This window comes from Fulmarus glacialis, unplaced genomic scaffold, assembly GCF_000690835.1.
Source record: "Fulmarus glacialis isolate BGI_N327 unplaced genomic scaffold, ASM69083v1 scaffold854, whole genome shotgun sequence".
NCBI classification, from domain to species: Eukaryota; Metazoa; Chordata; class Aves; order Procellariiformes; family Procellariidae; genus Fulmarus; species Fulmarus glacialis.
In genome coordinates, this window is record NW_009209721.1 from 1 (window position 1) to 14,221 (window position 14,221).

At 37.3% G+C, this 14,221-nt stretch overlaps 1 protein-coding gene across 1 annotated transcript in view; it reads left to right on the forward strand.

Moving 5' to 3' along the window:
• Window positions 1-802: 802 nt before the first annotated feature.
• Window positions 803-14,221, forward strand: part of GREB1 (growth regulation by estrogen in breast cancer 1) — a gene marked incomplete at its 5' end in the record, with an annotated part of 44,115 nt that continues 30,696 nt past the window's right edge. Inside the window, 12 exons of the mRNA XM_009576906.1 lie at window positions 803-928; window positions 2,870-2,992; window positions 3,871-4,008; window positions 4,190-4,375; window positions 4,945-5,295; window positions 5,992-6,120; window positions 7,657-7,782; window positions 8,252-8,449; window positions 8,539-8,719; window positions 10,529-10,721; window positions 11,321-11,457; window positions 12,832-13,171. Of these exons, the coding sequence (XP_009575201.1) occupies window positions 803-928; window positions 2,870-2,992; window positions 3,871-4,008; window positions 4,190-4,375; window positions 4,945-5,295; window positions 5,992-6,120; window positions 7,657-7,782; window positions 8,252-8,449; window positions 8,539-8,719; window positions 10,529-10,721; window positions 11,321-11,457; window positions 12,832-13,171 (2,228 nt within the window). The remainder of the gene's footprint in view (window positions 929-2,869; window positions 2,993-3,870; window positions 4,009-4,189; window positions 4,376-4,944; window positions 5,296-5,991; window positions 6,121-7,656; window positions 7,783-8,251; window positions 8,450-8,538; window positions 8,720-10,528; window positions 10,722-11,320; window positions 11,458-12,831; window positions 13,172-14,221) is intronic.

Below are 14,221 nucleotides of genomic sequence, written 5' to 3' on the forward strand. Positions count from 1 at the left end.
TAATATTAAAAAAACAAACTAATGATCAGTTTCTGTCACTTTTTTGTATTAAAAATTCATTCTGAAACATTTACTTTTCCATTAGCTTGACATAAATGAAAGGTGATGGATGACAGAGGCTAGAGTGATCTCTCTGAGCTTCTTCATAATGAAAACAGCTCTTTAGTGTCTTGTGACTGTTACAGAGATTCACACAGGAGAACTGAGAACTGATGGTGGTTATATTCTCTCTGTGAGATAGAAGCCTGTTAAATAGTTGTGATCTGGAATACTGGTACCCCTCCAGAACAAATCATTAATCTCTTTATAATAGCAGATTGACATTTTTTTTGTCAGAGGTTACATATATAAAAAAGCTACATTAATTACAAGCATATAGGGCTTGAGAAAACCTCTCTTTTTAATGCAGCATAGTTAAAAAGAAGCTTGGAAAGAGGATGTCAAATTGCAATGGAGACTTAGGAGTTTTTCAGTAAATTTTAAACAACCTCTCTCACTCTTTTAGCTGGTTCTTGAGTAAACTTCATGTAAGAGCTAGGGTCCACCTGCAAAGAAGCCAAAGGATCAGACATACAAATTTAATTTCAGAATTGGGTTTTGCCCAGGCACTTAACTGGGAGTCAGACAGCAATAATCTGGTATGAGATCAGAAGTGGATTTGTTTTATTCAGCATTGCATTCACTCTGAACAGATCCTGATGGCTCTATTAAAATAAATGATCAAGTGATCAGTTTATTATATCAGCTGGGCATCTTGACCTAGAAATGTTTAATGTGAATATTTTGTTTTTTTTCTTGCCAGCTGCAGCCATAGATCACATCCCTTCAACAACAGCGTTCAGCTCAGCAGTTTATAATGGCAAGGAATCGCCTAAACAACAGTTGGTGAAAAATAACCTGTCTGTTCTAACAAGACCTTCAGTATTAGGTATTTGTATGGATTTGCTGTTTAATAACCCTAAACTCTATATTCCATGGGTATAATAGAAGCATTGAACAAATGATATCATGATCATAATTTCCTGTATGAATAGAAATTACTATTCCCTTCCAAGTCCTTTCTGACCACAACACTTTTTTCTGTGTTAATTTTCAGAAAAAAATGTTTTCTGTGTTTTCAGCCATGGCTTTGTTACAGTTCAGATTATTAATTGGAGGTTTTTCATTATATTTACAGTTCATTCATTTAATAGAAGTACAGAGTAGATTCTGAATCCAGGTTCTTAAAGAATGTGTCAGTTTGCATCAATCTCACCAACAGTTTTTTTGAAGGGAATTAAGAAAGATTTGTAAGTAATCTCTCATAGCATAATTCCTATGTTGCAGTTCACCTTGGGATGGAGCACTAGACTTTGACAACTGGCTGCAGATTAAAGAAACTGTTCTCACTGCACCATTATTATCATCATTTGTATTAATTGTTTTCTGCCACAAACTGTATTCTGTGTCACTGGCTTGTTTAAGCAAGAAAGTTAGTCTTCACTCTGACTAGAAACATGCTGTGGTTCTATTTTAGAATAAGTCTTCCAAAGTTTCCCTGCTGGCATCACAGCCAAATTCTTTTTCTCTGCCCATTCAGGTTTTTGATCTCTTTCTTCCATGCAGCAACATATTCTTGCCAATTCATTTCAGATGGATTACTTTCACATACCAACATATCTGCAGGAAAGAGTACGGCATTTTCAAATAAAAAATTCTTCGTATTGCTCTATCTTGTGACTTTCGTCACAACATTATGCCAGGAAACTAAATGAAAGCATGAGTAGAACAAATGGCTAAATACTGCCCTCACGTGGTAAAAGTTTAAAGGACAAAGTCAGCTTTGAACACCTGTACGTAAGGTTCTTCTGCAAATGAACAATCTTATTCTAGATCTGAAGACTTAAGGTTTATTTTTAATTTTAATATCATTTGCAAAATTAACCCCCCCTTTTTAATATTTTTAGTATATTTTTAATCTTTTTAATATAAGATTCTTACTCTGTCTTGAATTTTATGTGGGACTAACCATTCTGCCAGGAGATACAGCCCTGCCAGCGTGAAGTAGTGTTACAACCTCTGGACATAGTCATGTCCAGAAATAGAAATAGCTCAATCCTGCAAGATGCTGAGCAATCCCTGGAGGACCGTTGACTCTCAATAATTAGAAATACATTATGTTAGTGGAAGCTTGTCATTCTAGGAGTTTGCAGGATTGCACAAGAAGATTCAAGAAATTAATGAAAGAAAATTCAAGAAATTAATCATCAGGAGCTCTTAGAAAAACTGTGAGAAAGTTATGTTTTTACAGACAAAGGTGTTGGAGTGGATAGGAGGAAAGTGCAGAAGTAATTTGCTAGGAGTTAATATGGAATAGCATAAAACCAAAGATGGTAACCAGCAAGAAGTGTCAAAAATTCTGTAAATGGGAAAATTGTTGAAAAGAACTCAAATCTTTATTAATATTACCCTGAAGCCCTTGAGAATTTTATTTTGCAGTAAGTTACATGAAACACTGTATCTTGTGTTCAGAAATAAAAGGAGCAAAATGCCCACAGTGTTGACCTCAAAATATTATCACTTAGAAGCATTCTTAGTACATGTCTCATTCTTACTATGTTATTCTTAGGACAGAGTAAACATTGGTGTAAAATAAGTGAAGTCTGCCTAGATAATTAAGACTTCTCTGCACCAGAAAGTTCCCAGAAATTTAAGCAGGACATAGCAAAGTAAAATAAAAACCATAAAAAATTATTATATTCATGGAGTTGACCCTGTCTACCACACTACTTAAAGCACACATTCAATCTATCAAAAGATATTGAATTACCATGCACAAAACTGAATCTATTTTATTCTAATACTTTTCTGAAATATTACTGTTATTCAGGCACTTTAACAAATTCAGGGCCTCCAAAAAAGCGGCATAAAGGTTGGTCACCAGAATCTCCATCATCTATTGAAACTTGGAACTTGCAGCTCAACCCACAGGCTCCAAACAGAATTAAAAATGGTAAGCTATACCCAAGGTAATGATAATGCTTGTTTCATTATTCAGAAAATAATGGGGGAAAAGAGGCAATATTTTAAAGACGCATGCAGATTTGCATTAGAGTTTTGAAAGGTGTTTGATACCTACATGCTCACCTACATTTAGATGCTTCATTTCCATTGATTTCTTTTTCAGGCTCTGAGCTTAATTCTCGTTAGGATCCAGTCAGCGAGTCATTATTAATAAACCCCAACAGGTGCCTGTGTCCATCTTTAGACACCAAAACACTTTTGGGATACTAAAATTAGTTTCATAAGTCAGTTCAAGGTACCATCCATTGTTTCAATTATTTGTCACAGTGTTCTTGGCACTTGGATTTTGTAGTCTAGATATAGACTAGAGTGACATGCAGTGAAATAAACCCGCTTTCCCCAAAATGTTTTCTTTTAATGTGCTATTGTTTAAATTAAAATTACTGTAAAGAAGTTATGATCAAGCAAACGTTGCAGCTTAATTTTTTCTTTCTTGCTATAGCAAGAAAACCTGTTTAGAAGCAGTAAACCGAAATATATCGTACAGAACACACAAATCATAACTATTTGTGCATTGATATGACATGTCTCTGTATTCTTGAATTCATACCTGGAACTGTTTGTTTATAAACATTTCAAAATCTTTAGATGCAAGTTGATGTTCAAGGTTGCAACAATATAATTCGTCCTCCAAGAAAGTTAGCATAGTAATATGGGTTGTAGTAACAGCTCATGAAATGTGTGATGTAACCATAAAAAGCATTTAATACCGATACCAAATGTGGGTATGAGATGATGTTGAATAACTTTTCTTTGAGGAAATAATTATTAGACCTGAGTCCAGTAATAATATATCTAAAATCTTAGATGGAGGAAGCCTATCATCTTTATCACATTCTGCTTTGGTGGGGCCAGCCTCATCTCTGATGGTGGGCTCGGGAGAACCGGTCTCAGTTCCTGACAACTTGCTGAAAATCTGTAAAGCAAAGCCAGTTATTTTTAAAGGTAAAAACCCCAACCCCCAACAAGACCTTAAATCTTTTTTGTAAGAGCTGTAAAGATACATCCTATTGCTAAACACTGCTAAAGCTGTCAATTTTAAAAGGTTTACTATTAAAACTGTTTAATGCATACATGGGAAATTATGAAATTAATGTGATGTGTACAAACATTGTTTATTTTGTAGGTCATGGAAACTTCCCATATCTTTGTGGGAACATTAATGATGTGATAGTGAGTTCTTTGTTGTACACCTGTTACAGAAATTCACAGTCTTTATCTAGAGCATATGAACAAATCGGTGCCTCCACAATACAGCCTATTTCAGAGGAAATGCAGCTCTTACTGACTGTCTACTACCTTGTTCAACTAGGTAAGATTATTTTACATCCAGATAGACTGCAGTGAATATATTCCATGCCCGCAAATGAGAAAGTGAATATTAGGGCAGGACAGTATTAAACATCCATCTTAGGACATGTGATATTAAACAATTTCATTCGTGGTAATGAAACAAAACTAAATAATTAGTTCTTGAAGACCAGACAGATTGAAATATAATCATACAAAGTTCATTTTCTCCTATAATCTGGGACCTCTGTAACTAAAAATGAAAAAAGGAAAAGAGCTGTAATCCACTGCTTTTGCATAGAGTCTGTGGTTTAGAAGTAGTATTATGCTGAGACAGGCTGCACTAAACTTCTTAAATATTTCTAATTACTGATACTCAGGTTCCAATTAGGGCAGCTTTACCTGAGTATCACAAGGGCACTTCAAAATGAAAAATTTGGTTCACATCTGCTAAACGCAACAGAGTCATGCATGCATAAATCTGAAACATGATCATCTCTAAAAAAGTACATCTTTTGAAAAAAAAATTGTTTTTAGCTCAACAGTTTTGTTTAAATTGTTTCATAATACTTTCCTCTTAATTTTTTTTAGCCTCGGACCAGGTCCCTTTGATTGAGGATTTGGAACAAATATTCATGCGTTCATGGCGGGAATCACACCTGTCTGAAATCCGTCAATACCAACAGGCTATTCCACAGACCTTTCCTCAAGTGCCCAGCCAGATCGCACCAGTGACTTCAGCCCAGCTCCCCTGGTTGGCAGGCCTCGCAGCTAGCTCCTGTAATGATAGCGTCCATATCATTGAGTGCAACTACTCTCTGGCTGAAGGGCTTTCAGAAATGTTTAAGTTGCTCATTGAAGGAAAATTAATAAAGACAAACTACGTGGTGATCATATGTGCCAGTAGAAATCGAGCCATTGATTCCTGCATTGTCATAACAGGTGAGATCCCAAGGGTGTATCTCCAGGCAAACCAGAGTAATTCAGTGCTATGAGGAGTTTGGTTGGAATAAGCTGCCTCAAAAAGCAGAGCTTTGACCAACAAGTAATGGGTTTTGATGAACCCAAGTTGATGCTGCACAGTTGGGTCTGTCCCCAGCAAATCACTTTCTGCCTGCGTTACCTGTTTTCTCACCAAGGCATCCCAGCCAACACTACTACAAACAAATAATGGCGAGTTACAGCACACACAGTGCATAAAGCTCTCCTGCTCTGTGTGACTGGGATATTACTGCGAGCAGAGGACCGAACATTTTCTTAGCTTCTAAAAGATGGTCTTTCAATGTCATTCCCTTCAACAACCTGTTGAGGGCTATGCTGATAATTAAATAAATTATTTAAATAGCCATTCAAAGATTCATTATGAGTGTAAGATAATTGACAATTCCTTTGACTATTTATATGCTCTTTTTGTATACTGCATCAACAAATATTTCCTAAAAAGGGAAAGAAACACAAAGAATTATAAAACATGAATCTATCTTGCAGGTGACTGGTGCGTATATGTATAGGAGAGAGAAAAGACTCATCTCTGCCATTTTTGTGTGTATTTATTTAGCTGGGTGGTATTTTTGTTATGACTTAGAACATTTTTACTTCAGTTTGAAGTGCTTTCAAAATTACTTTTTTGTCTTTTAGGAAAGTATCAGGCAAGAGTTCTGTCTGAGAGCATGCTCACTCCTTCAGACTACCAAAAAGAAGTTAACTATCAGCTGGTCACAGGGAAAGTGGAAACTCTGGGGTCCTTCTTTAGCACACTCTGCCCAGGTACCTAACAGGTTATAAAGAGGCATGTTTCCAAGTCCCTGAAACTTTTAAGTCAGAGAAAATAGCTGTGCTCATTACCTTTCCAGAAACAAGACATTATTAGATATATATAAAAAATGCAGGGCAAAGTTGTGAAAGTACATTTGAATTGAAATTCCTTCTAAAAGTGTCAGTTTCTAAGATCCCTCCATTTCATAAAAATATGCCAGCAAATAGCTGAGCATATTGTTCTTAGCTATGCAAATCCATCCATATACTATGCAAGTCCATATCCATATGAATATATAAATTCTTTTGCCCTAAGCACAGAATTTGTTTAGACTATAATAAAAAAGAGTTATTTTATCAAAGGAAGGATTTTTCCTTTCAATTTACCATACTGTGAACTTGATCATGATGCATGGGGAAAGAGAGGAAAATTGCAGAGAGCCAGGGTTACTGGATCATTTTTTAACTGAGTATACTGAGGACTACTACAGGCAGGATTATCTGGGGATAGATCCAGCAACATGGAAAGTTAAACCACATCACACAACTAGAGCAAATGCAGCATATTTGTCAGCGTTAATGGGATGTCACAGTCCTCTTTGCCATTCATGTCACGTTGGTAAATCTGTACTTAGATCACAAGAACTCTTCTGCATGTGTCATGATATTTTCAGTGGTCACTTAAGAGAAACTCGTTTTCCTTGAACCATCATGTAATTATGTTAGTGTTTCTGGTCTTAGTATCTTCAAAGTATGGTTCTCAAAATCACTTTTGCTATTGCTATTGTTTGAACAGAACAAGTAAACGAGCGTCCTAAAAGTAGTTGCCATCTATATTCACTGGATTGCATTTCACGGGGCAGACCCTGCCTTTCTGAGCTCAGTGCAGACATGTTCGAACATCTTTTCAACTGCTGAGAAAATACTAAATACTCAGGACAGGCATACTGTATTGTCTGCATAGCTTTCATCTGTAAGCAGGGCCCTTGCTGAATAGAGTAGTATGTATTTGCAGATGTGCCTAGTTCAATAAAACATACCTTGCTTGCTTCAGCATTGCGTGTAGCTACAAAACTCATATTTCTCTTTCAGCTTTATAGGGAATTATTTTCTTTCTGTCTCTCAAAAAATGTTAAAGATTTAAAATTATTTATCAGATTTTCCAAAGCTTCTTGTAATCCTTGTTAGTGAACAGTATAGCTCCATGGTCTGAACATAAACTAAGCCAGTTTCATGTCTTTGTTGTTGCTGATTTGCATCAGGGCCTTGAGGATAGTTTTCTACCATCCTCCATAAATGTCCTAGCCAGTGGTCTGCAGAGTTGGTCTGTCATTCCCTGGCCTGATTTGCATTTTATTAGTGATATGCTGTAAAAACAGATGCAATAGAAAATAACGAGAGGGTTCCTGTATAAAACAGCTAATAAGCCAAGGACAGGACAACTAACTAGCATATATAAAGCTCTTTAAGATCTACAAAACAAGATCAGTATGAAATGCAACTCTTATTAACATGGATGTTTATTCCACTATCTCTTCAATTTGATAGAGGGTGACATTGATGTTTTGCTGGAGAAATTTTATCAGGAAAACCGAGGGCACATCTCTTCATCACTTCCTGCTTCAGTGAATAAACCAACAGCACTGAATGGAACTGGAGCAGCTGCGTGTACAAGTAAGTAAGGAGGATTTTCTGAAGAGGTAACAGAGTAGGGTACTTGAGACCAGGTCTCTGGGTATGCAGTTAGATCCATCTGGGCAGAGTCCTAGGCTCTTGAAGGCAAAGATCCTGAGGCAAACAGCAACTCATGTCTTGGGATATTCAGATTTACACTGATGGATGCTCTACTTCATTCCACTGGGTATTGTAGTCTCTGAAGCTCTAAGTCTTACTTCTATGGTAGCAGAACACTACTGCACAAATTCAGTTTCAGGTCTCAGACATTTAAGAGACTTATAGGACCAAAATGCCCAAGTGCAGAAAGATTTCTTTGCATATTCCACATAGATTTTCATAAACTGGAACTCCTGTTCATAAGCAAAGTACCTTAAAGAGTAGATCAATCATTCTTTGCCAGACTTTAACATTTTGTGTTAGATTAGACTTTGGGGATATATCTAAACAGAATTTTGCCTTTTTCCAGGTTATGAGATTGAACGACATCAGATTCATCCATTCCAGCTAGCAGTGGCTCAGAAATTGCTGTCTCATATTTGCTCAATTGCTGACTCCAGCACTCAAAATCTTGATTTGGGTTCCTTCGAGAAAATTGATTTCTTGATTTGTGTTCCACCCTCCGAAGTGACTTATCAGCAGACTTTGTTTCATCTCTGGCACTCAGGTGCTCATTAGTTAGCTTTTTTTTCGATTTACAGGAAATTGTTAAATGCATTTGTATCTGGAAGTACTGAATTTTTTCCGTTTCTTTAGGTATTTTATTAGAACTTGGATTAGAAAAGGAACATCTTACAAAGCAGAGGGTGGAACAGTATGTTATGAAACTAGATGCAGAAGCCCAGATTAAATTCAAAGTCTTTTTACAAAACTCTATGCAGAATCCACACACACTGTTTGTCCTAATCCATGATCACGCACACTGGGACCTAATGAGGTAAGAAAACTGTAACTTGTTTTTAAAGAAATTATTATTGTTTGCATTAGGTCTCAAGATCAGCTTTCTGATTTATCCCTTCCTTCACCTTTGTTTGCATCTTTCTGCTAACTCTCTCTTCCCATGTGTTGAATAAACATGTTTTCTTTTAAGGTCCTTCATGACTTATTCTTATCCTGCTTATTATATTATGCCTCAGTGGAACATTTCAGCTTTCCCTGCTCACCATTCTTATCTCCTTTCAGCCCCAGCTATTGTTTTTTTGGCTGGTTGTCATTTGTTCAAAGGAAAGCTTCCTGTGAAAGTACACAGAGCTCATTATCCTCTGTCAGTGTCCTCTGGGCTGTAAAACATGCAAAACCCCTCCACAGTGAGTAGACAACCAGTGAGCCAACACTGCTGCTTATTTTTTTAACTGATTGGAAATTTTCCAGTACAATGTTTTTTCTATCCAGAATCACTGATTAGTAGGAATTGAAAGCTTCTGTGTGTATGTAGTAATGTCGGGTAAACTTCTTAGGGAAGCAGGGAGGTTTCTATCTGATGTTTGCCATCAGTTCACTTTCATAACTCATTGCTTTCCTCACAGAGCCCTTAGCTTCTCAACGATCGGCCTACTGAGAAGTTGGGCTGCTTTTGCTTTCTGGCTCCTGAGGCACTGGGGAGCTTGGAGAACATACTGAATTCCAGAAACGCCAACATATTCCAACTTTGAGAGCACAGTAGTGTTTCTGAAACCAAAACCTGTGGAATCTTGCTTGTGAATGAAATGACAAGGCCTTGTCTTTCACAGTGGTTAAGAATGATGATTTTCACCAAAACTTTATTTTTGCACGTATCTTAGGAACTTACATGACCTATTACAGCTGTTACAGCCTTTAAGGCATTTATTCATATAACATCCTTGAGTGGTAGGGAAGTACCTGTATTGCTGCTTAACTCTGATATTTTTTCCTCTTATCTAATAAAGATATGTAAGTAAGTGACAAATATTTATGTGACTGTTCTGCATAGCAGGATTCATGCCACCTAACTGAAGTCAATTAAATGAGGTGCCTAAAACAGGAGTGTAATTGCCTGGGATTGCCCACATAGTCACAACAGAGACACGGGCATCTCTGAGGGCTGACTTAGGTCATGGGTGGACACCACCAATTTCTGGAGTTACTTATCTCTCTCTGCTGGCAACGGAAAGAACTTGCAGTGATTAGGCTTGTAACTTAGTCACTGTAGATAAATGCCAAAAATTAAATAGCATGAATTTGGACTGAAGTTTTACACTGGAGCAAGGAATTGACTGTAGGTGTTCCATGATACTGGCATTTGCCCTAGCAATAACTATTTTTCCCTTTCATAATAGCTCTATCACAGGTAGTTTCCCTCTGTTTTTCTGTCATACTGACTTACTGTCTGTCATTTTCTATCTTGATTTTTGTAGGTAAGAATTATATTTTCTTAAGAGCAGCACTAACAATCTGGCCAAAGTTACTACAGGACTATGTGTCTATTGGCAACTGCCAAAACATGAGCTTCCTTTCATCCTTTATCTCTCATATTCTGGTAGCTGTAAGGGACTGGTAATTTGCTAGCTAGGGAGCTTATCAGACTTACAGAAATGTTCAGCTGCAGTGAAATAGTTTGCATTTCTTTTCCCATCCTTCTATGCAACAAAAGCAGGGCAAAGAATACAGTCCTAAGTTCCTTGTATGTGTTTAACTTTGATTTCACATCCAGGTTAAAGCTATTCCACTGACACAAATGTTCCCTTGTGCTGATCATTTTGGAGAGTTTTGGGTTTCTTTTTTGCAGTGCTATGCATAGCCTTTATCCTCAAACAGAACTGTCTACAGGACTTGTTGATAGACTGTTGAACTGCAGGGAGGTGAAAGAGGCACCAAATATTGTGACTCTCCATGTGACTTCCTTCCCCTATGCGCTGCAGACACAGCATACTCATATCAGCCCTTACAATGAGATCCACTGGCCTTCTTCATACAGCAATGTAAGATGAATGCTTTGAGGTGCTTTTGTGAGCTTTTCACAAGTTATTTTACATTTACATGCTTGGCAAAACTGTGGAAACCCCATGATTTTTGTGAACAAGAATGAAGTTTGCATGGCATCTTTTTTTTGTTCAGTCTGTGGCAAGTTCTTTTTCCTTTTGCTTATCCTGTCATTTCTTGCTTTTCTTTATTCCTTTTATATCTTCTATAAACTGTAGTAGCTGTGCTAAAAATCTTTGAGCTACGTAAATGGAAACCATCTGAAAATCTGTCTCTAGTGCATTACTGCATAAATATATGTACATACATGGATTTTCTTCATATGTGTGCATATTTATTCCGTACATAGCTGTTCTGTCTGTGTATATGTATATGTGGGGAGAGAGAGAGAGAAAGAAACAAGGAAAAATTGGGTCAAACCTCTGTTCTCTCAAAAAATGAATTCTGTTTCTTTCTCTCCTTGTTTTAATACGTCTGAGTAGATGTATGCTTATTAGAGAATGTGATTGCAAATATATCAGATACCAATGCTCAATCAATTGTAAATTAACAATTTATAGAATTTACCTTTATATTTTTATTGCTTCATTTGCTTTAGAGTGTAGATTTATACCATGAAAACAAGAAATACTTCGGACTGTCAGAATTCATTGAGTCCACGCTCTCTGGACATAGTATTCCACTGCTTCGGTACGACAGCTCTTTTGAAGCAATGGTCATGGCTTTGGGAAAAAGGTACGATACCCTCCTTTGTCTAACACAGGAAATTTAGGAGGTGCGTTCTAGTGACTTGAGTTACTTGCTAGAAGCCTGGTTCTTTTTTTTTTTTTTTTTTTTCTCGCTGTCCCACAAATCAGCTGTGTATGCAAGGGCATTTCACTTATTCTTATTTTCTCCTTCCATCTTTTTTGTATGTATTTGGCCTGTAATCTAATCAGTCTAGACTGCTTCTTACTACGAACATGCACACTGTTTAGCCCAATTTAGTGTGTGTTCTTGTTGTGACCAGTAGCTACTTCTATATTACAAAAATCTAGCATTGCATCATCATGTAATTTCAGATGTGTTATTACTTTTGTCCAACGTTATCACTTGCTGACCCTGGCTGATTTTGATGTATAGAATTTGCATATACTGCACTTGGACCACAAAGAGAAGTAGACATATCACTATGGTTTGTACACTTAAATCAGGGATAAAAACTTCAGAGTATCATCAGAGCCTGAAACTACATCGTCAGTTTTCCTTGGTCCTTGTGGAGCAAGTCTAATCACTGCAAGAGTGTAGTGACACATTATGTGCATATGTGCAGCTGTGAATGAACTCTTTGGGATCTGTAAGAAGCATGAGACAGGACAAGTAAAATCTTCTGAAATTGTATTGCTAACTGGGAGACTGAGCACATCCACACTTAACTGCTGGGTCTAGCAGTTGCTACAAGGTGCTGTGGAGCTCTGATCACACATATCAGGCACTTCTCTGAGCAAGCCATAGTTCCTCTTTTTACTGTGCACCTGGATTTCATTTTTGTGAAAACCAGAGCACAGGAAGCTATTGTATATCCACGTCTCTCCCTTCCATAGATTGGGGATTGAGACAGGGTGTACCTGGGCTCAAGAACTTGGAGTGCTCATTGGATGCTGTATGGAGTCCTCTTGGAAACAAGAGTAAGTTGGTTCAGGGCTTCAGTAAGAAAACAAGAGAAACACCACACCACCCCCTGCCCCTTGAGAATAACACGTAATGAGGAATACTATTCTCGTTGATAAGAGAATATAATATAGATTGATGTTATTACTGAGTGCTTTAGCAAATATTCTGTCATAAAATTTGTAACAGCAGTAAAGTCTTGGTAACTTAAAATGATGTAACCTTACTGGACTACTTGCTTAGTAGTTCTTTACTAAGAAAAGGAGGGACAGCATCAGTTCTAATTGTGATATGATGCCTTGCAAAGACTATCCAACTGCAATTTTGTGAGATTCTATTGTATAGTAGATATGAAGGATTCTTTACAGGAGAAAATCCTGAGTTTACTATATTATGTAAAAATCAGCTTTTTCACTTTAGCCTTTAATACTTCACTATTTAATTCACCATTTATTTCAGGTTCCCCAGATTACACAGTGCAGTGATAAGGACTTTCGTCCTCATACAGCACTATTCTGCAGCTATGATGGCAGTGTGTGGTCTTTCTCAGATGAAGAATTACACCTCAGTTGAAACTCTGGAAATCACCCAAAACCTAATAAACTCTTCAAGACAATGTCCTAGTGGTCATGGCCTCATGGTAGTGTTGAGAATTCCATGTACTCCGCTGGCTGCAGTGGCATATGAACGTCTGTATAATGTAAGGGAAAGACTAGCCCTTGAAGACAACTTTGAAATAATCTTGGGAAATCCTAATTCTGGAATCACAATAGGGAAGCACTTTGTGGAGCAACTAAAGGTAACTTGCAGAATGACATATACTGGGAAGCTTCATTAGGTGGGCAGGTGGGGAGACTTTACTGGTGAGAGTTATGGTTGTGACCTGAAGTGCGGGTCTTACTAATAAAAATAAAAACTACCATAAGGAGCATGACTTTTATCTTTTAGACATACTGTCTGTTACTCCTCTATTGTCCTACCTCTGGTTAATACTCCTTAACTAATATGGCTAGAACTCGATTTCCAGCAGCAACCCTCCCGAACAGTTGAACTGCTTTTATCTACAGGGACCGTGAGCAATAAGGAAAAAAGCCCCCCAAAATGTCACAGTTTTAGCGGAATTTTCTCACAAGATCATCATAGTGCAAAAAGATTTTAATCAGTGACCAGTTGAGAGTTATATTATTCTTGTCACCAACAGGTGGCATGAAGGCATCAAATAAGTGATGCTAGTTATGGGTCCTAGGACACCCCGGTATTCACAGCTCAGAACTTTATGCTTTCTGGACCATGTGTTGGTTTATGGATTAATTTATATCCTTTAGGTCCAGAGTCTTGGGTCATTTGTTTAACAGGCCTCTGATACTGCCTTGCTTTTCATAACATTACCATCATTTGATCACCAAAGCAAAAATGTATTTACATTCTAGGATGGTGTAATATATATATTACATATATATATACAGTATACTCTGTACTGTCTGATTCGATACATGTTAGATGAAGTCATTTGAGATCCAGGGCCTAATGCTGATCTCATTCTGCTATAAATTAGGCATAACTTATTCTGAAAAATCAGTATTAGTTCTGAATCACATCTTGGTTATCTTCTCTGACATGCATAATGGTGGTACATGTATGAATGTCAGAGGCTGAGTTGTCGTACTGTTGGTCCTACTGTGTATTCCTTATCCGTAGATCAGTCTTACAGCAAAAAGGACTGACTGGTGTGAGTAAAGCAGTATAGCCTGATGCTAAATGATCAAACTATAGATCTAGTTATCAAACTTCTCACAAAGTTATCAGGAACACTGATAGCTTTGGGGGAGAGCAGGAGACTTCAGAGGGT